Source organism: Ceratotherium simum, chromosome 5 (assembly GCF_057802395.1).
Source record: "Ceratotherium simum simum isolate JZ-2026a chromosome 5, ASM5780239v1, whole genome shotgun sequence".
Classification (NCBI taxonomy): Eukaryota; Metazoa; Chordata; class Mammalia; order Perissodactyla; family Rhinocerotidae; genus Ceratotherium; species Ceratotherium simum.
The window spans coordinates 56,646,500-56,671,441 of record NC_141904.1 but is presented as its reverse complement, the minus strand read 5'-3'; the positions used below and the strand labels follow the sequence as shown (position 1 = coordinate 56,671,441).

The window sequence follows — 24,942 nt, the reverse complement described above, 5'->3', positions numbered from 1 at the left end:
TTTATTTTTTTATTTTTTATTTTTTTGCAAAGAGGCATTCAGTCCCCCTTCCGCCCACCTCCACACCTATCTTCCCAGTCCCTAGCACAATTAGTAGAGGAAAAGAGAGTGTGTATAAAATCTATTTACAAAGCATCATTTTTTTAAAAGAAGAAAGAATGAGTTCCAGAAATCTCTGAAGAAACCAGAAATGACACCTCTCCCAGGGCAGTGGGCATTTTCTTGGTAAAGGTTTCTATACAGAGATAATTAATACTTTTTTGTGACTTTTATAAGTAGAAAATCTGTTTGATTCTGGCTTACTGTTTCTAGTATCATACGTTTTATTAGAAAAGAAAAATATAGTAAATAAAAACACTCGTTTAGGCTGTTTGCATGGGAAAGCATAAAAACATGATTCTGGGGGCAAATTCACGTCCATATATTATCAGTCGGTTGAGTCTGGAGTTTTTCTTTTGTGGATGCCAATGATGCTGATTTGTAGAAGAACATATTTTTAGGACGAATGATGATCAATATATTTGTCAGGGAACTGAGCCTGAAGTTTTCCTGTTATCTTTTGGGTGCCTGTTAATTTACAAAGCACTGCCTTCTGTTTCGTCAGTGGAGAAGTCTGGGTCCCATTAGCATCTATACTCAACAGAGATAAATTGAGTTATGGAGGCAGCTGTTAAAGAGTCATCTCGTCAGCCTCATTTGTAGCTTGTGACAGAGGCTGCGATCTCATCCGATTTTATACATTACACTGTGAAAGGGAGGGAATATTGGAAACCCACATTTTACAGCTTTAGGGTTCACTACCAAATAGAACTGACCCTTAAACCTGGTGGTTGGAACTTGAGGCACGGTTGTGTTTTATCTTAAACACCTTTGGGTAAACATCAGTGTCATCTAGTGCCTTGGTGAAATCTAAAATTAAAAGGAGCTTTCCTAGAATAAATTGGATGTGTAGTTTCAGGCAGATGACATGAATTAAGGGTTTAGAAGTTATCCCTACTTGTTCCGTCCTTTTTAGAGAAACTGAGGGTGAAATTCTGACCACTCATCTTCTCCACACATATACTTTGCATCAACTTGAAAAGGATGTTTGTTGTGAAAGTCTGTGAAATCTTGCCCTAATTCAAGGACTTTTAGAGCCATGGTCTGGTAGTTCTAGTAGATCTCTACGTACCCCTCTGGACTTTTAGAGTTGTGAAAATATGTGTCTTTGGGGTGAGTGTTGGGGAGAGCTATCTGCTTACATCAAAGCAGGGGGACAGTTTTCTTGCAGCCATCACATCTGCTGCCAGCCAGTTGAGCCAGGGGGGTAAAGTCACCTGAATGAAAATGAAAGGAAGCAAAGTGAATGAAGTTATTTGTGATTTATCTTCTTGCAGGAAGCTCCAAGTTTTAATTTTGATCCTGATTTGGTCTGGCAGGTATGTTCCAGGTTTGCACTTAGAACATTGTGTGTGTTTCTTAGAAAAGTTAGTTTTCTCGTAGATCTTGTGATGCTCCTCCTTTTCTTGCTTTTGTGTCTAAACATTCTTTACTAAGCTCCTCTTTTCTGCTCTTGTGGAGAACTGTCAATAAAAATGGCAGTTAAAAGGCTTTTTCTCTCTTTTTACTTTCTTTAATGTTAATTCCTTTGCAAGAATGTGTTTTTAATCTACTTTTATTATAAATTTGACATGACATAAACACAGTGTCCAAAAGTTTCACTTTCTTTGCTTTATTCATAAAACTGTACCCAGGTTTTTTGTTTTTTGTTTTTTTTTTTTTTAAAGAAAATGAATTACACTAATGACAGTATTTGTCAGATAATCATCTCATAAAATTTTTTCTTGGTTAGTTAGAACTTCTAAATGAATGAAAATTTAATTCAAATTGGCTAAAGCCAACAGGAAATTCATTAAAAAACACGAATATTGCTTCAGGCACAGCTTGATCCAGGGGCTCAAAAGATGTTAACAGATCCTATTTTCTCTCATTCCATCTCTTATTTTTGCTTCCTTCATGTAAGCTCTATTTTTAAACAGCCTCTTTCTGCCTGTCTGAGCAAGATGGCTGCAGCTGCTCCAATAATCACAAAAGAAAGGGATAGGGAAAAAGTTGTATTTTTAAAGAATACAAAAAACCAACCAACCCTAGAATAATGATAATTATTGAGCTAGAGCATAAAACTTCACTCCAGACTTAATAGCCCATGCTGAAAAGAAAATGCATGGAGTTCCCTAGTTCTCATTTGCTTAATAAATTAAATGACACTCATTCATCAAGAAAAACAAACTTTGTGCTAGTGCTAGCATTAAATTCAGCAGAATTTGTCAAATAGGACATATATGTGTAACATAAGGGTTTTAGTAAAAGTTGCAGAAAATATACTTGGTCTGGTGAACTTGTTGACTAAAGTGGATTAAGAAGCTAGGGGCATAATGTCACTATGCAATGGTATTTCTGTGGCAACTGAAATGAAGATTGTGGATGTTGAGCTTTCCAGTCCCATGACCGGCCAGGGCACTTTTGTGTCATGAGTGGTTCTTTCTTTTTTTTTTTCCAGTTTTATTGAGAAATAATTGACATACATCACTGTATAAGTTTAAGGTGTACAGCATGATGGGTTGATTTACATATATTGTGATGATTATCACAAAAGGTTCAGCTGACATCCATCATCTCGTATAGATACAATAAAAAGAAAAGAAAGAAGAAAAACATTTCTCCTTGTAATGAGAACTCTTAGGATCTACTGTCTTAACAACTTTCCTGTATATCATACAGCAGTGTTTAACTACAGTCATCATGTTCTACGTTACATCCCTGGTGCTTTTCTTATAACTGGAAATTTGTCCCTTTTGACCACTTTCCTCCAATTTTTCCTCTCCCCCATCCTCCGCCTCTAGTAACATGTCTGATCTCTTTTTCTATGAGTTTGGATTTTTTTTTTTTTTAAGATTTCACATATAAGTGAGATCATACAGTATTTGTCTTTCTTTGTCTGACTTATTTCACTTAGTGCGATGCCTTCAAGGTCCATCCATGTTGTCACAAATGGTAGCATTTCTTTATTCTTTATGGCTGAATAATATTCTGTGTGTGTGTGTGTGTGTGTGTGTGTATGTATTGCTGACTTACAGTTGTGCTATTGATGAAAGAAAATGACTTTGCGTTCAGGTGCTAAACTCCAGTGGTGAGGTGGATCTCTTGTTATTAAAACTAAAACTCAGGCCTTGTCTTTGTGCTCAGGCAGATGACTGCTGTTCTTCTGCATGGGGTTGAACTGAGTTCAGTTCAACCTGAACTCAGTTCGGCAGTTGGATTAAGTTTCCTTTAAACGGTATCTTGGTGTTTGGTCAAATTCAGTTCCACCAGGCATGGAAGGGATGCACTGGAAAATTGAGAAGGCAAGAGCTACTACTTCAAAACTTTTAACAAGGTCACATAGCTAGGAAGGGAGAGATTTCGAATCCAAACCTAGGCCATTGAATGCATCCCAATTCCCGGTGTGAACTTAATTCGAGTCCTGGGATCCAGTTAAGAACACTATGAAGTGGCTGCAATGTTTTCATTGTCTCTAGGGCCTACCTAGGTTTACTTTATTTATCTTTTGAACTGTTACTTGTTTGTTTTGAACTGTTACTTGTTTACATTGCTCTCTACTTAGAATTATCTCTTCTCCCAGGGTGTTGTGTTCATAGGAAATTTTTGTCAACCTTCGTTTTTCTAGTCAAGCCATTATGATGGCCTTTAGGCTTTAAAAATTTGCCCCTGCTCCTTTTGTGGCCATTAAAAAGAATAATAGCAATAACAACAAAAATACTACCTGCACCACTGGTGACAACCCACAGCCTGAACTCCACTACCACACGTGGAGAACCAGGCTCAGGGCACTTGATGTGTAATAACCTGTGAGAAGGCATCATTATCCCCATTTCACAGATGAGAAAGCCATGGTTTAGAGAGGATAGACAATCTGCCCAAGGTCTTACAGCTAGTCAATTGGCAGCTGAGATTTGAACACAGTTTTCTCCTTCAAAGTTTTTATACTCTCTACTCCTCTAGTCTGTATTTACTAAAGATGGCCCATAGGTTCAACTGGTTTTTCTTTCAACACTTACTTTGGAAATTATGCACTGAGGTTTTCATTATAGAACAGGTTGAGGCAGCTCATGAGAGCTGGAGAGGTCTATTTGACATTTTTGGAAAGGTGTTGTATTTTGTGCTATAGGGCAAGATTAATCCTTTTTACATGTGTGTGGTATCAGCCCTCCAAATAGGGCTCCAAATATGTACCCTTGGGCCAACATGTGCCCTGTTTTTTCCCCTGAGTTTTAAATCTTGCCCTGAAGTCTTTATAACAACGTGGAACATAACTCATTCAAACTTGCAAACTCTGTGTTTTTGATGTGCACTATCTATTTATGATACCAGAAATTATCCTTTAGCTTATTTTTTTCTTTAGAAATTTCTTCATCTTCTCATCTTTCAACTTAAAAAAAAACTTTGTGCCATTTAACTATTTTCCTTAAATAAGGGGGAAAAAATGTGGGTTTTAAGCGATAGCCAGAAAAAGCAAAATGTCAAGTTAAATGTTAGCTCTGGATGATATATGGTTGTCACTGAGAAGCAAGTAAGATTAAAAAAAAAAAAAAAAAAATGAGACTTCTTTCCTTTTTTGCCCAAACTTCTTAAGATGTGTTTGATTCTAAATGTTTGAGTTGCCAGTTGATAATTCCTGCTATAAACGGGTTTAGTTTGTGTGGATTTAACTCCTGAAATTGAATCGCAAGCACCAGTGTTTACTGAGCAGCTAGTTTTTGCACACCACCATGGTGGGCCTTTCAGAAAGACTGAGTGCTCAGTCTTTAAGAGGCTAATGGAAGGAAGTATATAAGCCAGGATCTAATTAATGACCTAAGAACAGCAAAATGGGCTAAAGGGGCTCAGAGAATTTCAAATGACAGAGGGGCAGGGACTGCTTCTTGGAGGAGGTGACATTTAAGGAGAGTCTTGAAAAATTGGCATGATTCTAATAAAGGGGAGAAGGATGGCTTATAAACAGTGGGAACCATGTGAGCAAAGGCAAGGAGGCTAGAAAGTTTGAGGAGTATTTGGGGAAGAGCAAGTCATTCAGTTTGGTTGAGAGAAGACTTTTTAAGTTTAAAAGCAATAGAAGATCAAATTAAACCATGATAAAGTAAGAGAAAAGAAATAATAAAGATAAAAGCTGAAATTAATGAAATAGAAAACAAACATATACTAGAGGGGAACGCCAAAGCCAAATGCTGATACTTTGAAAAGATTAACAAAAATGACAAATCCTGGTTAGAATCATTGAGAAAAATAGAGACAGCACAAATAACCAGTATCAAGAATGAAAGGGGGCATCATTATCAATCTTATTGACTTAAAAAATATGAGGGTAGGGGCCGGCCCAATGCACAAACAGTTAAGTGCATGCACTCTGCTGCAGTGGCCCCGGTTTCGCAGGTTCGGATCTCGGGCGCGCACTGATGCACTGCTTGTCAAGCCATGCTGTGGCGGCGTCCCATATAAAGTAGAGGAAGATGGGTATGGATGTTAGCTCAGGTCCAATCTTCCTCAGCAAAAAAAAAAAAAGAAAAAAAAATGAGGTGATTTTATTAACAACATTATGATAATAAAGTTGAAATTTTGGATTAATTCTTTTAAAAACACAATTTGTCAAAACTACATGAGAAGAAATAGAATATCTGAGGACTCCTATAAAGAAGATGATTCTATAATTTAAAATCTTGCCACCAAAAAGAAAGCAACCTCCAAAATCCAAAAACAAAACCATACAAAAAAATTGCAGGGACAGATGGTTTCTTCAGTGAATTTTACTAAACATTTGAATGGGAAATTATATCAGTCATACAAAAACTATACCAGAGAATAGAAAAAGAGAGAACACTTCCCATCTTATTTTATAAGGCCAGTATAACCTTGATATCAATATACCCAACAAAACCATTACAAGAAAGAAAAATTACAAGCCATCTCATTAATGTTGATGTAAAATATTTTAGTGAATTGAATCCAATGACAATTAAATGACATGACCAAGTTGTGCTTATTCCAGGAATGCAAGGTTGGACTAATATTTGGAAATCAATCATTAACAGGATAAAGGAGAAAAGTTAATAAAATTTTAATAAATGCAGAGAAAGCATTTGATAAATGCAACATCTACCTGTGCCAAAAAAAAAAAATGGTTTTAGGAAACTCAGATTAGGAGAGGATTTTCTTAATCTAATAAAGGGTAGCTACAAGAAAGCTACAGCAACTGTCATTTTTACTGGTAAAATATTGAAAGCTTTACTTATAATATAAGGAACAAGATAAAAATGCCTGTTACTACCACTTCTATTCAACAATGTTCTGGATATCCTAGGTGCAAGAATTGGAAAGGCAGAAATAAAACCACTTTTATTTACAGGTACCATAATTGTATGTGTAAAAAATATCTCAATGAATCCATATATAAACTATTAGATCGGGGCTGGCCTGGTGGCATAGTGGTTGAGTTCACGTGCTCGGCTTCGGCCGCCCGGGGTTCACAGGTTTGGATGCCGGGCACAGACCTACGCACTGATTATCAAGCCATGCTGTGGCAGGCGTCCCGCATATAAAGTAGAGGAAGATGGGCACGGATGTTAGCCCAGGGCCAATCTTCCTCAGCAAAAAGAAGAGGATTGGCAACAGGTGTTAGCTCAGGGCTAATCTTTGTCACCAAAAAAACCCCAAAAAACTATTAGATTAATAAATGAACTCAGCCAGATAACTGGTCAGTATTTAAAAATGAATATTTTTACATACCAGTAACAAACAATTATAAAATGAAATTTAGAAAACAATCTCATTCACAATGGTATTAAAAAACCCAAAATATCTGGGAGCAAGTTTGACAATGGTTGTACAAGACCTAGTTTAAATAGAAGATACAAAACATAATTAAATGTGGAATAACCAAAAACTTGAAACAAATGAAATAGGTATCAACAATAGAGTGAATAAATAAATAGTGGAATATTCATATCATGAAATGCTATGTGGCAATGAGAAGGAACAAGCTTTTGCTGTATGGAACAACATAAATGAATACCCCTAAAACAGCGTTCAAAGAAGCCAGACACAAAAGGACATATATAATATGATTCTGTTTATATGTGTTCCAAAACCAGGCAAAAGTAATCAATGGTGTTAGATGTCTGGACAGTGGTTAATCTGGAGGAGAAGGGAGGGTGTGGAGGTTGAGAGGGGGCATAAAGGAAGCTTCTGGAGTACCCGTAATATTCTGTTTCGTGATCTGGTTTGCATGTGCCCAGGTGTGTTCACTTTGTCATAATTCATCATGCTGAAAACCTATGTTTTGGCTACCTGCTTATGTATAATATACTTTAATTAAAAAGTTCATTTAAAAATAAAGGAAGAATAACTCAACAATAAAAACAAAAATAATCCTATTAAAAATTGGTTAAAGGATTTGAATAGACATTTCTCCAAAGAAAACATACAAATGGCCAATGAGGACATGAAAAGATGACCAGTATGATTTGTCATTAGGGAAATTCAAATCAAAACCACAATTAGATACAACTTATCCCCCACTAGGATGGCTAAAATAAAAAAGACAACAAGTATTGGGGAAGAGGTGGAAAAACTGGTCCCTCATATATTGATGGTGGGAATGTAAAGTGGTTTAATCCATTTTGGAAAACAATTGGGCAGTTTCTCAAAACATTTGAGTTACCATATGACTCAGCAGTTCTGCTCCTAGGTATACACCCAACCAAACTGAAAACATATGTACCCACAAAAACCTGTACACAAATGCTCATATCACTGTTATTAATAATAGCCAAAAGTTAAAACAACTCAAATGTCCATTATCTTGTATGAATAAACAAAGTATGCTATATCCGTACAGTGGAATATTCGGCAATAAAAAGAAATGAAGTACTGATACATGCTGTAATATGGATGAACCTTGAAAACATTATGCTGAGTGAAAGAAACCAGGTGCAAAAGGCAACATATTTTATGATTCCATTTATATGAAGTGTCCAATATAGGCATATCCATAGAGACAGAAAGTAGATTTGTGGTTCCTGGGAGCTAAGGGGAGGGGAGAAAAAGGAGTGACTGCTAAGGGGTACAGAGGTTTTGGGTGATGAAAATATTCTGGAATTAGATAGTGGTGATGATTACACAAACCACTGAACTGTATACGTTAAAAGGGTGAAATTAATGGTATGTGTATTACATATCAATAAAGCTATTAAAAAGTAAAGATATTACAAAGGAAAAGATCAATAACTTTGATTACTTAAAAATTAAAAATAAAAACAGAACTATAAAATAACCAACTAGGAGATGTACTTCTAAGGTTTATAGTAGTTAGAGACTTAATATTCTTAATATATAAAGAGGTTATACTTATCAATGTGGAATAAAAGCTTAGGAAAATATTTAACAAAATGTTGACACTACTTCTGGATGGGGAGATTATAAAGGATTTTTTCCTATTCTTTTTTTCCCCCTAAATTTTTATGTTTTCGATAATGTGCATTCATTATATAGGAATGATCAGGAATTATTATTTAGGAAAAGCAACAATAAGTTTGTTAGAAGAAAAATCATCAATCAAAAAGCTTAAAGATGCATAATTTCTTCTGTTCTTGTTTTCTTTTGAACTGAGAAGGCCCCAAAGGGGAGAAGGTTAGATTATTTATGGCAATTGAGACTTTCGCTCTGCTGCTTACTGCTTCTCTGAGCTCCAGCTTTCCTATCTGTGATGTGGGGATTAAAATGGATTAAGGCATGGGAAAATCCTAGCACATGAAAGATGCTCAAGGAATCTTTTGCTTCTCCATCCCTTCCCTTTCAGTCTGGAAAGTGAGTTTTATCTGTAAAAAAGAGGTGGCACATTTGGGCAAGGACCACCAGAGAGAAGGAATTTAACAAGCTCAGGCAGAGTCTTAGCTCTGAATACACGCACAGTTTGCTTGTGGAAAGACTTTAAAAGCGTCTTTGAAAGGAGAAACCAGTGGAGAAAAAAATAGCAACTCCCAGTGGGCCTGTGGCATAATAAATGACCTAGGGATTTAGCTTTCTGGCTGTTGAGCCTTTGGCAAGTCACTTGTCCCCTCTGGTTCTCACTATTCTCATTAATAAAGGGATTGGACTAAGTGTCCTGCTTTAAAAATTCTATCAAGTCTGGAGGCTTGGTGACTAGCAATTTGGACTCTCAAAGGGCCTGCCTGGGGAGTCTGAATTGACATGACATTCTTGCAAAGTTTAAATCTTTGCTTTGTTTGCTCCGTATGGGCCAGCCCTGGCCAGGCCAGCAGCCCCTGCCCTCTCCCTTGCTGGTGCTCAGGTTCCCAGCCTATTGTTTATTTAGGGATTGCAATTTCCTTATTGGCGTGCGCCCCCGCCAGCAGGGTTGAGAAGTCAGCCACAGGCCTCATGTGAACTTCCCCTTTCAAGTTTCAGTAATGACAGTGTACTGGCCTTCACATGCCTCATCCCTAAGGCATGGTCCGGTTTCCACATCCATCAGGCCACACTGGTGACTTAGGGTGGCCTGAATTCCTCTGCCGCCTGTTGCATTTTCCATGATACAAGCTGGTTGAACACAGAAGGATTTGCGGTATGTTTTAGAGATCCTAAGAATGAAGCCCCAAACCAGGGCTCTTGGGGGTGTTGGGGGGGGCCGGTTAAAAGGAATGGGAAGAGCAAGTTCAGTTGCTAGAAGGACAGGAAGGATAACTTCAAAGAGAGTTGGAAGAGAATAGAGTGGTCAGATGTCCATCCTTTTATGACACCCTGAAATGCATTCACTATTTTGCAAAGTAGTATTTCATTGAATCTCTGGGAATTCAAACCCTCTTTGTATTCAAATGTGTGTGAAAGATGACTCCCGTCCAGCCTTAGGGAGGGTGGGGTTGCACACACGAGGGACTACCCTCTCATCTGGAAGCAGTTTCTGAAATTTCTTCCTCCCTTTCCTCTCTCCCCAACCTCTTCACTATTTTCTTTTGACCTTGCTCTGTGATCTTTAAAGGCTAAAAGTATCATGTGGAAAAAAGGACCAAAATAGCCCAGCTTCTAGGTGGCACACCTTCTCTGAAGCCAGTCTCTCCTGAGGTTGGCCTGGGGATGGCAAGGTCCCAGTATGTGGCCTCCTCTCTTCTTCTATTTAAGGGAAGGCTATGTGGAGGGAACCATTCCAGTTTATTAAAAGTGTTAAAAAATGATTAAAGAAGACAATTTAGGTGATACAAACAAACTTTATTTAACACTTCATGAAACAGACAGTCTCCATTTGGAGAACTGCAAAATGGGTCAGAAGGCACGAAACTTTTATAGGGTAAAGAATAAAGAACAAGGAAGAGAAAAATAGATGGTATCTGATTGGCTAGTGTCATGTAGTCAACCTTGTTTGAGGTGAACGGGAACAGGGAAATAAGTGTAAAGCCCAGAGTTGGCTTGGTGTTTGGCGACTGGCTGACTGGATATACTGCGTTTCTGGTCAAGTGGAGCATTTACAGGCACTTGAAAGTTATCTAAGTTTTGGTTTGCTGATGTGGCACCCTGGGCAGGAGTGGCTCCATCTTGGGTCTAGAAAGTTATTTCAACAAAGGGAAAATCTTAGGCAAGTTGTTTACCTTCTGTAGGTCTCCTGACCTGTAAAATGGGTGAAATAAGTTATTAATTCATAGCATATGGGGAAGATTAAATGAGATTTACTAGCACAGTGCTTGTGTTAGTAATCAATACACGTTAGCTGTTGTTGTTATTAACTGCATTTTTAATACGAGAATGGAGAAACGTTGTTGGCTTTCTCTAGTGCTATTCCTTCTGTATCTTCAGATAATGCAAATATATTTATATTTTTAGTGTAAACAGGGAAGAAAAGATAGATATAAAAAAGAAATCTTTTGATGTGTTTTTTTCCCCCAACCTGAGGAACTTAGAAATAAATACAGATTTTTGTGTCACCCCATCTTGAAAGGGAATGTTCTTGGGTGAGACCAAGTCATTAACAGTTTTTACTTATTCCCTAGATGATTCTGATGAACCTAGTCCCCGAATTGGCACTGAGGAGCCTCTGCATTAGTGTGTGTCACAGGCACATGGAAGTAATTTTGGTTTAGTCCGTGCTCCCTTCCATGCATTGGGAATGTCGAAAGCTCTCAATATTAATTGAAGCAGCTTTCTATGTAGGGCCGATACTCAGCTGAGAGGTACAGTTATTTAATAACACGAGTTGTTAAAATGTTGAAATACTTCTGTGGTTACTGCAGACCCCCAGAGTACCCTTCCCTCCAGCCCTTACACTAGGACCCCAAAATCCAGCAAATAAAGAGTTAACCCTTGGCCCTGCAGGGACTTCTCAGACCTAGTTCCAGTGCTCCAGGTGGTGTCTGTTCTGGTTGGTTCTTGCCCTGTATTGTACTAGTTGTTGAATGACACAGCGATCACCCCTGACTCCATGGGATTTAAAACACTGGGGTTCAGTTTCTGATTATGATAATACAATGCCATTGAAACTGCCCACCTGTCACCAATGATATCCTAATTTTTTTCTTAGTTTTTATTCTCTTCAAACCTTTCTTTGACTCCCTTTCTCTCTTGAAATGTCACTCTCTTATTTTCTGGGACATGATTTCCATCAATTTTCACCCCGTTTTCATTGGGTTCCTCCACTGTTTTCTCTATACTTGATTCTTAACCATGTCTGAGAATTCTTTCACCTCTAGATGTTGATCCATTCTCTCTACTGTCTCAACTTCCGTTTTGGCTTCTGTTTTTATTACTAACTTCCCAAATGCCATCTTATTGCCTTCTTATAAATTCCAGTTTATAAATGACTCCTAATCAGACCCAGGTACAAAACTCCTAGCTTGATTCTGAAGACTCCTTATCATTCAGCCCCACTTTCCTTTCATTTCCAGCTCCTATGCAACTAAAAGTGATCTATACTTTTTAATTGGTCCTGTCTTCTTACTGCTCCTTTATACATATTTCACACTTATTCTCTTATTATTTTAACTTATATTTATTAAATATTATGTGCTGGACACCGTGCTCTTGACTTTACATGTATTGTTACTTCTGGCTGAAAAGAATTTCATCTTCTCTGTGATAATCTTAATCTTATCCATCTCCAAACCCCGCGTTAGGCTCCTGTGCTGACTCTGCCATGGTGGTCTTACCCATTTCTGACCTCTCTATCTGTAGACTTACAGAATATTATGTCTAACTATATTTTGGTGTTATCTTTCACACTATCACTTGTGTATTATACTCTTCTGGTTACAAGTGACTGAAACCCTGCTGTTGTATTTTGGTATTCTGGGAGTGGATGATTAAGAGGTAGCTGTATCTAGCTGTTCAGATGATGTTATAAGAGCCCCATCAATCAGGCAGTTCCTAACACATCGTATCAAAGAAAGCTACAACCAGCCACAGGCCCATATTTTCCCTATCATTCATGATCTCAGAGAAGGAGAGGCCCCTGTCTTTATGTCAGTTCCCTAAAAGAACTCTGATTGGCCTTGATGGCATAGTGAGTCACCCCTGGATTAATCAATGTCCAGAGGATCCATGGTACTGGCCACTGAGCAGGGTCACACATGAAAACCCCACTAAAATCACAGGGAGTTGGGGAGATGTAGTTCCCAAAAGGAAAGGAAGCTCAGCAGATAGACAGAAAAGTAATATATATATATAGATGCTACAACTAGAAACAGGAAGGAAGATAATCTTTATAAAGCACCTACTGTGTGTTAGCTATTATTCTGGAAGGTATACATGTTCTCACTCATTTAATTCTCATAACAACTTTAGGTTATAGGTTTAGCAAGATTAGGAACTTGCTCACAAAGTTAAACAGGATGGACTAAAAATAGAAGCTACTGTCTTCTACGTGTATACCTCACAAAACTGGGGAATGGGTAGGGAGTTACTATACTGTTGTTGGCTTATGATAATAATGGCAACCCTTTACTCTCTTGAGGGAGGTTCCTTGATAGGTACTTTGCATGCATTACAGATCACTTGTAATTTTCATAACATGCTCTTGAGCATGGTCTTATTTCAGAGAGGCTCAGTATCTTGCCCAGAGACGTAAAAGCCTGAACTAGGATTTGCATCCAGGTTTGTGACTCTCTAAGGGTGAGCTGGATCGCTTTATCTTTAGCTCTTTTGTTAGACTTGAGTCTATTAACAATAACAACAAATTTATACATGGAGACCAAAATCTCAAAGGTCACATAGTGTCCCCAGGAACCACTAGAGACACATCTTCTGCCCATGGGTCATTAGTAATGTGCACAGAGACAGGACGACAGGAAGGATGCATTCCCAGGGCATGGGCTTCATGAAGAATGAGTCAGGAGTAAGCAAGTGAGACCATGAAAAGAAACATCAAAGCCCCCTAATTGCATTTAATTTGACTTAGTCTAACCTGATTCTGTGCTTGTACATTATGGTATAAAAAATTAGATACCATCTGAACAAGCAAACACAAAAACAATACCATCACCAAAAAAACAGCATGTCCCCTGTCATCTTCTAAACTAAGTCATCATCTTTTTATAGTTTGATAAGGCCCAAGGAGACGAATTTTTGATTTTTTGTTTTTTTGTGTTTCCTCCTAACATGCCTTAGGCCCAAGTCGACTTCTTTCTGGAGTGCTTATCTTGGGCTCACATAACAGCGGTTAATCCCACACAGTAAATCCTTCCAAAGGCAGGGCGTTACTCATATAGCCTAAGACCAAGGGCTGCTCAGTTATGTTTGCAACTACAACTAGATGATTTTTAAAAGTTAGGCCTTCAAGAGCCTCTGTGGTATCCAGTAATAATAGTCTAGAATTTTATTCTAAATAAAGTGTAATATAATTATGTAGGGACGTTTCCTGAACATTAGATCACGTCTCCTTTAAACCAAATTGGCCCTAAGTTTGTTGATCAACGTCCGTAGACTGATATGTGATCGCGGTGAGTTCCATGGTCTGTAAAAACTGCTTGTATTTCTTTCTTTCTGATATTAAAATGAAACCAGTAATTCTTACCATATTTGAAAGGACGGCATGTTGTGGCACTCAGCAATAGCATAATTGTTACTTTTTGTGATTAAATGATATTTCTTTTTTGATATTCCACCCACTCACCATTTCCGTGTTCACAGTTCCTAGAGAGGAATTGAAATCTTTCTTGCTGTTTAAGGGGAACATAATGTTTGACAAACGCGAAAAGGGGAATAAAGTCATCCTGACTGGCAAAGATGCTCCGGAAAGTTTACTCCCAGGGTTGCTGTACACTTATGCCAAGTTGGATAGCTCTTGAGAGTAGGTTCATATTTTTCTAAATGTACTTGGCCCATAAAGTTGTCCTGGTCTCTTCTGCCTTGGTCAGTCTTGTGTGTTGTGTATGCTGGACACCTGCAGTCATTTAGAAAACTCAAGGCACCTAAGGACCTTGTGAAAATGCAGATTCAGATTCAGTAGTTGGGGCCTGAGATTCTGCATTTCTAAAAAGCTCTCAGGTGATGTCAATGCTGCTGGTCTGTGGACCACACTTTGAGTAACAAGGATCTAGACTGTACTCCATGTTAGAGAGAGAAGGATGCCCATGAATCTTGTTGAGATCTACCTGGTATCTCACACACCTGGCAAAAGTAACTTCTACTCAGTAGATGCACAATATATATTTGTTGAATGAATGAGAGAACTCCCTGTGTCTAAGTTTACTATTAGCTATAGCAGACATGTCCTAGAAAAATCCAGAGATTATTTACAAAAAAAAAAAAAAAAGATAAAGCTTATTTTAGTCTTCCCATCTGACTTATATCCTCATTGCTGTAGTCCCTGCACTCATGGGCTAGTGCTAATATTCATGGCTGGTGTAAGAATCAGCAGGGTGGGCACATTGGGTAGATGGCTGCTAGGGGTTCAATTCCAGTGGTTTATTTATTAGTTGCTCATCAAATACCTATTTTGCATTTACTGGATGATAGATGTACGTACAATAGTTTTGGGTATGAATCTTTAGGAATTATGATCTATAATTTATGTACAAAATTTTTATAAATATTATGAATATGTGGAAAGAAATGATTTGAAAGAGATGTTCAATTCAGATGTTTTTTTCTAGCTAATGGAGAAAGAAGCAAACACATTTCAGCTATTTGTTTCTTCTGAAAATTTTTCCCACATTCTTACAGTCCTTAACCAAAGTATGGTATAAAAGCAAAACAATTTCATGCTTGTCCTTTCTCAAGACTGTTTGAAAAATGTCGCCTGAGACATGAAGTGGTGAGTTCTGGGGGCATGGGAGTCTACATCTGTTCTTTCACTGCTCTGGGCTCAGAGCAGGCTCTCAGTACATCACTTTTGAGTGACAGAAGCTGACAAGGTGATCCGGATATTTAAGCCCCCAGTTATTTTAAATTGGGGGCAATCATGGCAAGTTTTGAAAAATCCAAATCATTGTTTTGACTCTTCACTTTAGTATATGACCCTGAGCTTAATGTGATCATTGAAGTCCTAATTGTTTTTTCCAAGAATTGACTTCTAGAGGAAGAATACTGGGAAGAATCAATAGTTTGCTATGGGCCTTCCCAGAGCTGTTAATGCTAATATGCACTGGGAATTCCCAGTAAGTATTTCTCAAACTTATTTGACCCTGCAACCCCCTTTTCATGGAGCATTTGGGTTCTGCAGACTTTGGGAAAAGCTGTTCTATATTGTATTTCACTTTCCTTGTTTCTGAGGAAGGGCCACAATTATCTGCTTTGAAAGCTCGTTTATTTGTGAAACATAATCTAGATGAGTATTTGAAGATCACTACATAAATTATTTTAAAATGTCAGTTATAAATAACAAGTAGAGATGTTCAGATGAAGAAAACTCCTTGGCGATTGGGAGTAAAATGTTGCTCTCCCTTCTAAAACTCCAGTTTTCACGATGTTACACCATATCTTCACTTTAGTTTTTTTCTCTCTATTCTAGATCAATGTCTAGAATCACTGAGCATGTGCATTTAGTATCCACTTTGAAAGACAACATCCATATACCACATTGAGCCATATCAGGACTTGTGAGGTAGTTTTCTTCCATAGTCTTCCTCAAATATATAAGTTTCTAGTCATTTATCTTAGTTTTAGATATTTTTTAAATAGAAAAAGGTAAAATTTCTTTTCCCTAAATTCCTCAGACTGAGGCAGTTGAAAAGCTGTGACCATGACAGTCATTTTATTTGCCTTTATTTTCCATGCTTATCTTTCCTCATGTCTTTCTCTGGCTCTGCATTTTGACTATCTTCTTGGGCACAATCAATATACCATGTAGTATATATATGTATTTTGTATCTGTTCTCCTCTGTGAATCTTAATGATATTCTCTCTCCTTTTCTCTGTGCTCATAATTTCAGGTATGAGTTCTGTTGCTCTTGAAATTGACTTCTTATTATAAGAACAGAGGTATAAATAAGGACAGAAAAACTAGATCTTTATTACAGTGACTTCCACAATACCCATTTCTCTTTTCTTTCTACTTCTTCTTCTTTTTTTTTTTAGTATTTTGGGACGCTTATGGGTAAAGGAAAAAAGAAGTTTGGGAGGAAAAAGAAAATTTGGTTAATTTAAGAAAATTAGTAAAAGTTAAAAATATTGTTTTTAAAATGTGTTTCACCATTTGGTGAAATTTTAACTCAGATGTATATAGGCCAAGAAGATTTTCCATGTTAAGAAATGTTCTATCTTAACCCCGTTCTGATCTTTCTTTAGCAGTATATAATTTTTTAAAGTCCAGTGAAAAGCTCCTTCTAATCCATTTAGAAGCTGGCAGTTGTGGTCATTGCTAACTAAAGCCTCAGGAGTTGACTGAGAGGAAAGCTGAGGGTTTCTTCTCCCCTTGCCTACGTGATTGAAATTCTACCAAGTGCTATCAAAAAATTAAGGTGTTAAGATGTGAGGACTACAAAGTGTTGCAGTACACACACACACACACATATTTGTACATGTATATATGTGTATACATACATATGTATAAATATGGTCACTTTAGACTTGGGTCTGAAATCCCAGGAGATTTTATATGAGAAAAGCAGGGATGTCAGCCCTTCCTTTCACACTTAACTTATAGTTAATCTCTTGTACAGATTGTACATAGATATTTGTAAATGCTGAAAGATTGTATCTCAATAAAGAGAAGAAATCTACATCCTATTGATTAGAGTTTTAATTGATATCTATCTTTTTGTATGTTTTAAAGTAATAGTATAATCTTAAGGCTTTCATGGGTATAAATAAAAATGTTAATAGTAGGTATATCTGGGTGATGGGATTGTGGACAATCATAATTATTTTATCTATATAGCTTTTCAAGTTTTCTATAATGAGCATCTCTTCATTTTATAGTCAGAAAAATGTTGCTTTAAAATGACTCTCATTTATTTAGGAAGGCTCTTATGAACATTTAGAAGTTCTTTTTCCACAGCCTTTTCATTATTACTGCTCTTTTTACCTACAGAGTTCTCCTAGCTCACAACTCAAATGAGCCGCTAAGGATGACTCCCTAAATTCATCAGCTTAGGCTGCTGTAACAAAATACCACAGACTGGGTGGTTTAAAAAAACAGAAATTTATTTTCTCACAGTTTTGGAGGTTGGAAGTCTGAGATCAGGGTGCCAGCGTTCTGGCAAAACGCTGGTTGGGTTCTGGTGAAAGCTTACAAACTGCCCCTTCTTGTTGTGTTCTCACCTGGCAGAGAGACAAGAGAGAAAACAAACTCTCTGGTGTCTCTTCTCATGAGGGCACGAATCCCGTCATGAGGGTCCCATCCTCATGATTCCATCTAACCCTGATTGCCTCCCAAAGGCATCATCTCCAAATACTATCACATTATGAGTTAGGGCTTCAACATACGAATTTTGGAGACACGTAGACATTCAGTCCCTAACACTCCCTTCATTCAAACTGGCAGGATACAAGAGTTTGAGAAATTACATCCAAAATAGAAAAAGACTGGCAGGTTATACATAAAAACATTAATGATGATTATCTTTGGATGGTAGAATTAGAGGGGATTTTCTAGGAATTTAATGTGTGTTACTTTTATAACTGGAAAAATACAATAAATATTTTTAAAAGAAAATGAATGTAACAATCCATAATAATCTTGCAAATTTCAGAATCTTTTTATGTCCTCTTCTTGGGGTTTTTCTGAGAATTAATAAAAGTATCTCCAGCACTCAGGTATTGGCACATGGTGGAGCTCAATAGCTAGTTGTTGCTGCTCCTCGGTTTCCTCCTTTTAATGATGATGACAATGTTAATGATAATAATGATTATTTTATTGCCACATGAGACATGCCATCGGGCATATAATATGGGAAAATAAAATAGAAAATAGCCACAAAATCAGGACAGGCATATTTGTTGCAAAGTTTTTTCTGTGAGTCAGTTATAAATAGAATAGCCCATTCATTGTCTTTACTTTTGGAACTCTTGGTAAAAAAAAAAAATTGGGCTGGTGGCTCCTCACTTACATTCAATTACAAATGTAATGTAAGCTCCTTGAATCTGTACAATAAAATGGGAGCTAGATGGTGACAGTGAGAAAACTTAAAGTCAAACTTGCAACGTGTGTCATTCCAAAGACTGATTTGAGTCTCATACCTGAGGTCACGGAAATGGTTTTTTCCCGTATAAGAGCTCTCTCTCTTCCTTACTTTCTAATGCATCATTTCTTTTTATGCTCTATCTTGTATGTAGAATCTGTCATTTACTTTTTTAAAAAAAATTCTCCATGGTTGTTTTTTTCTCTAGTAATCCCACATTTGAGTGTAATATTTCTAGTCTTTTAACTCTGTAAATTGATAGGTTAGAAATGCCCTGCAAGGTAGTAATGTTTTTTGTCATGCAGGGAGCTGACTGCTGGCCAAATAAATCATGATGTTGTGATATATTATTTCCAGTGGCTATAAATTTTCGATATTTAGTGTATCAGTCTTACTCAGTCAAGATTCAGTTATTTAGTTTCACTTATGTCTGTATTTTAGATGGGAATCCTTTTCCCCATTAGAAGATTTTAATTTCCTTCTCTGTCAGAGTCAAATTCCAAGCATGCCTTATAAAACCAGCCACAGAATATACACATGAACAAACCGTTTTTGTGTTTACAAGTAGACTCAAAAATATACACTGATAAATTATATCTGAAATTACAAATTTGTCCACTTCAATGGTGTTTTTGTTTTTTAACACTTTAGATTACTTTTATCTCTGTTGCTTTGGTAATTTGATTCCCAGATATTAGACAAATGCATCTAGGTAACTAATTGCATTGTATTGACGCATGATCTTTATTGGGAGCTTAAAAAATAATCTCACAAATGATCATCAGAAGTGAAAAAGAATTGTTCTGAATTCAGAGCTCTGTCTATACCATAGTTAATGTATTACTACCAAAATTGCTTTCTGAAATTCTGTTTTGGTGATACTGAAAAAATAATTGTTTTTTCTTTCTTACTTACTTACTTTCTTCCTTTTTTTACCAACAGGACACAAAAATCGCTTCATTGGAGCGAAACATAAGGGATCTTGAGGATGAGATCCAGATGTTAAAAGCCAATGGTGTGCTGAACACTGAGGACCGCGAAGAAGAGATCAAACAAATAGAGGTTTACAAAAGTCACTCCAAGTTCATGAAAACCAAGGTATGATCCAAAGTTATAAACTTTTATACTCTTAGTGTGACTGGAAAGTTATGGTTTATATACATACTTTCCCCAAATACCCACATAATCTACTTTATGTGATGTCATGAAATATATGGACAATAAGGAAGAATGCAGAAGGTTTTTAGTTCAGAGGCATAGATTCCAAAGAGAAATCAGGGAAGACCTTTGGTAGAGTTTCTACTTAGTGAGGGGTCCAGGATTTTCTGAGTTCCTTTGGTGTCCCTCTATCTTGGGAATTAACATTTATTTTTTTTTTTTTTATTTTTTTTTTTTTTTTAAAGATTTTATTTATTTATTTTTCCCCCAAAGCCCCAGTACATAGTTGTCTGTCATAGCTGCACATCCTTCTAGTTGCTGTATGTGGGACGCGGCCTCAGCATGGCTGGAGAAGCGGTGCCTCGGTGCGCACCCGGGATCCGAACCCGGGCCGCCGGCAGCGGAGAGCACGCACTTAACCACTAAGCCACGGGGCCGGCCCAACATTTATTTTTAATAGTCCTCTCTCTTCCAAATTTCCTGAGTTTTCAGAAGTTTACTATTTTTTAAAGTTTCTATCATTGCCAATTTTTTGGCCCATCCCTAGAAGGTGATTGTCTCAAAATGTGTTGATCTTGGAAGCCGATTTAACTGATTTCAATGGTATTAAGACATTTTGGGTTTAGTACAATGTTTAAGACAGAACTGATTTTGAGTCCCAGTGCTACTATTTGCCTAAATTATTCAACCTCTCTAAGCCTCAGTTTCTTCATCTATGAGATAGGGGGATAAAAAAAGAAAAGTACCTTCATCATTGGGTTGCTTTGATGATTCTGAGAGATTATGCATTTAAAGCACTTAGTCCCTTAACTTATCTCTAAAAAGCATTTAATAAATGTCAGGCGTTGTTGTTGATGGTGTTGTTATTATTGTTATCTGTTGCCATGGAATATTTATAAAATAATATTAATAATATTATTAAAATATTAACCTGTTTCATTAATTTATATCAGTATTGCCAGTTTTAAAGAATTTGGCTTGTACTTTTCAAAATTTAACTTTGGGCTGCAAATGGACCAAACACCTGAGTATCTATTATTTTTACAAATACATAATTATTAAATTGATGAATAGCCCCAAATAACTCTTTTGAGATTTTGAGATTTTTTTATTCCTTTATTTTAACCATTTTGCTTCTGAAAATAATAACCACACCGATTAACACATTTTTTTTTCTTTTCTCTACCACTTGCCCTTAAATATCCCTGTTCTTTTTCTAGGTTTTACTCTTGTTTGTTGTCTTATAAAATGCAGCAGATTTAAGAGTAATGCACAATTCTGTGAGAAAGCAGTGGGAGTGGAGAGAAAAAATGCTTAAATGATGGTTATGATTTTTTTTTTTATCCACCCCTCCCAGGTTATGATTTTTATCAGTTGTGAAATACATGCATACTCTTTGCAGAGAATTTGCAAATTATAGAGAGGAAATAATAATATCTAGCATCTACTTCACCACGTATGTATGTATGTGTGTTTCTCTAGGGAAAAAAGCAAAAATTATGCTTACTTCTGCCAACTTTCCATCTGTAAGTTGACGCTGAGATTATGACAAAAAATTTGGATCGAGGAGTGGAGATATGAGAAGGAGAATGTCCAGTGGATTTGAATGTAACCCTTTCCTTTCAAGGACTGCCACAAGATGCAGAATGGCTTTCCCTGTGCAGCCCTCCTTTCTGGTTTCTTTTCTGCAGTGCCCCCTTCTCAGAGAGTTGAGCGTAGATGCAGCAAGCACAGTAGTAGGGTGGCCTGCAGACCATGACCAAATCACTCTGGGAATGAAGACTAGAGGCACAGATATTAGTGAACTCATGAAATTGGGGGAAATTTATTGTTTTGGCTTAAACTTTTCCTTCCCACCCTGTCATTTAACAGTGGGAGATAGTTCAAACCACTTCTACAACTGAAAATACCATGAAATTTGTAAACTCCATCCCTCACCATGAACTCTGTCCAGGTGAATAAAACATGTATATAGTTTTCAGCCCAAGCAAGTCATGACCTTTATTAGCCCACAGTTGTTTGAGAGACCATCAATCCTTGAGTTAATTTTAACTTTTAATGGCTAGTTATGTTTAAGAGTTCCAGAAGTGGTCAGGTCAGAAGAATGTTTTGAGGAGAGAAATGGAGTAAGGTAGAGAGTGGAGGCTGAAGACTAAAGCAGACTCTGGCAAATCTCTAGCCTGCCCTTGCTAGCTGCATGGCCTTGGGGAGTGACTTAAGTCACTCAACCATACTTCCCTCTTCTGTAAAATGGGAGCAACACCACAAACCTTACAGGGTGACTCAGTGGGTTAAATGAAATCATGTAGTTAAAGTGCCTGGCTCAAAAAAGTAGCTAATAATTATACCCATTATTATTGAGGCTGTATAACCAAATATAATAATGATGATGATGATGGTGATAATAAGAAATGTTATATTTAACTTGACTAATGGGGAAAAATGGATTTCTAAGAAATACCAATAAAAATGAGTTCTTATAATGTCATGAAGATATGCCTTATAGACTGATAAAAATTAGCTAAAAAGTACTAGTGAGAGTTAGTTTTTTATATTTTCTCTATTGAAAGAATATTCTTATTGGATAGAACCATAACATTTATTGCTCATACTTTGTATGATTACTTTAATTGCTTATTTTTCTTACTTCTCCTACTTTTGGATTCATTATTTAAGCCTGGGAACGGTTGAGCCGGTCTATTAAGACATAGCTATTGCTAAGCATTTAGTCCTGAGTGCCTGTGTTTTGTGCTGTGTGGGATCCCTTAGGTTGTGTTAACTGCTTCCAGTTGGGTGAATCATTTATCATGGAACTTGTTAAATTTTAGAGGCATGGATTGATATCCTTTAAAATTGGATCGCTAGCATAGTTCATGGTCCATTGTGGCCTATTTGGATACTTTTCTACAAAGTTTATATGAGTATGTTGCTTGTCAACATCATCACAGATAGCTGAGGAGTTAATTTTTGCAATAGTTGGTTACACGTGTTGACAGAACAATTGTTTAGTGTCATCATTGGAGTCTCTTGAACTCTTGCATGTATGCAGTGTTGTATGGATAAAGCTTTCAGTGATGGATTTTGAGCTCTGTGGTCCCCAAAGACTTACTAAACATTGTTTTTACCACGTGGCACTGAGCTAGTTACTGAGGGGCACCAAAAGTTGTGCATGTTCAAAGTATTTCCTACTTCCCAATACTGATCACTTAGTTGGGAAAGTAAGAAATGTACTCAAAAAACTATCCTGAAGATTTGATTGGAGGAGAGTCTACTTCTGTCTAGAGTAATGCAAGTTGTTCAGGTTTAGAGTTAATGTTTTTTATCTAAATATTCAGATTGGCAAAACAGCAATGACAGGTCTGGTGAAGAGTGCCAACTCAAATCCACACCTGAGCAAACCTAGAAGGATAAGTAAAAATGTCATCCCACCCTAACTTCACACAGATAAGAAAGTAGGAAGAATTCAAGTCTATGTCAAATGAGAGGTTTTCCAAAAAAGAAAAGAAACATTAGATTTATTTATTTATTTTTTTTTTTGTGAGGAGGTCAGCCCTGTGCTAACATCTGCCAATCCTCCTCTTTTTTTGCTGAGGAAGACGGCCCTGGGCTAACATCTGTGCCCATCTTCCTCCACTTTATATGGGACGCCGCCACAGCATGGCTTGCCAAGCAGTGCGTCGGTGTGCGCCCAGGATCCGAACCAGCGAACCCCGGGCCGCCGCAGCGGAGCGCGCGCACTTAACCGCTTGCACCACCGGGCCGGCCCCGAAACATTAGATTTAAATTGCAAAAACCTAGATATTCTGGAACTTACTTGGGAAATAGAAATGTAATTGTTAAACTCATTGTGTTTATTGAGGCAATGATAGAAATGGAAATCATAAAGTGACTTTGGATCCCAGCTAGCAGAAAATGCTAGATTTGAGGCAGGGATAGTTGACTTTAGAAATTGTTGTTTTAATGGTTTATAAAGACGCAGAGTTGTGGTAGAAGAACATTTCAGAAATTCTTATGAAATGCTGCATAAAACGGGGAGTAGAGCTCTTTGGGAACCAAACCTGAAATTGCAGCTAAATATTGTTACCTTTTGCTGTTTGTAATGAATCTGGAGAAAGCTTTTGAAAGTGCCCCAGGGAACTCTTTTACGGGCCCTTTGGAGAGGCACCTTAAGAATGATCACTGTTTACAAAGGCACCAGGCTTGGAGGTGCTCTTTAATCTGAGTATTTCTTTAATAGACATCTAAAATGTGTTCTATCTTGATTATGTGGAAGTTTACTATTTTTTTTTTTTGTGAGGAAGATCGGCCCTGAGCTAACATCTGCCAATCCTCCTCTTTTTTTTGGTGAGCAATAGTGGCCCTGGGCTAACATCCATGCCCATCTTCCTCTACTTTATGTGGGACGCCGCCACAGCATGACTTGACAAGCGGTGCGTCAGTGCGCGCCCGGGATCCGAACCGGCGAACCCCGGGCCACCGCAGTGGAGCGCGCGCAGTTAACCGCTTGTGCCACCGGGCTGGCCTCACTATTTTTAAATAAAAAAACAAGATTAAGAAAAGTGCAACCTAATTGTGAAAAAAAAGTAGCTCCTAAAATTATTCACATATCCATGTTTTCATTTGTTTATTTTTTTGAGATTTTAGCTGAAAATTATTTTTATGACCCATTGGTGATGAAATTGACTCAGCATTTGACTCCTCTTCATTGACAGGGCATGGTCTCAAATCAGTCTCAATCTCATTATGTAATTATTTGCTCCAAATAGATAATAAAGGCAGCTAATAGTAATTCTTATATACACTCATTTTTAGATATAGAACTATCTTGAAATAGATAATTTTAAATGTTTTAATGAAAATTTGACATATAAACAATGTTGTGGTATGAAAAGGGAGTGCTGCTTGCATTAATTATTAAAATGAATAAAGCATGTAGGTTGGAGGGAAAGAAAATATTTTAAATAGCCATGTGAAATGGCATGCGCCTCCATTTTGATGCTGAGCAGATGGCTGCGACTGGTAGGGCATCTTGAAAGCTTTGTGATTAAATTAAGCAGCAGTGAAGACCTTAATTGCTTTTTATAAATATGATGTCATAGTGAAATCATGACATAACATTTTTGGAAATGTGAAAGGTGAATTGCAAAAA

General features: G+C 37.2%; 1 protein-coding gene across 7 annotated transcripts in view; it reads left to right on the top strand.

Annotated features, from left to right (window-relative positions):
- The window catches only part of ERC2 (ELKS/RAB6-interacting/CAST family member 2), a 907,827-nt gene that overhangs the window by 281,016 nt on the left and 601,869 nt on the right, over positions 1-24,942 (top strand). For 6 of the 7 annotated variants that reach the window (XR_015552235.1, XM_087431195.1, XM_087431198.1 and 3 more), the window contains exons 5-6: positions 1,377-1,418; positions 19,578-19,733. Coding sequence is in view for 6 of the 7 variants with exons in the window: in XM_087431195.1 (XP_087287321.1) it covers positions 1,377-1,418; positions 19,578-19,733 (198 nt within the window). In the remaining variant the exon portion in view is untranslated. The remainder of the gene's footprint in view (positions 1-1,376; positions 1,419-19,577; positions 19,734-24,942) is intronic. The other variant, XM_087431197.1, reaches the window with a different exon arrangement.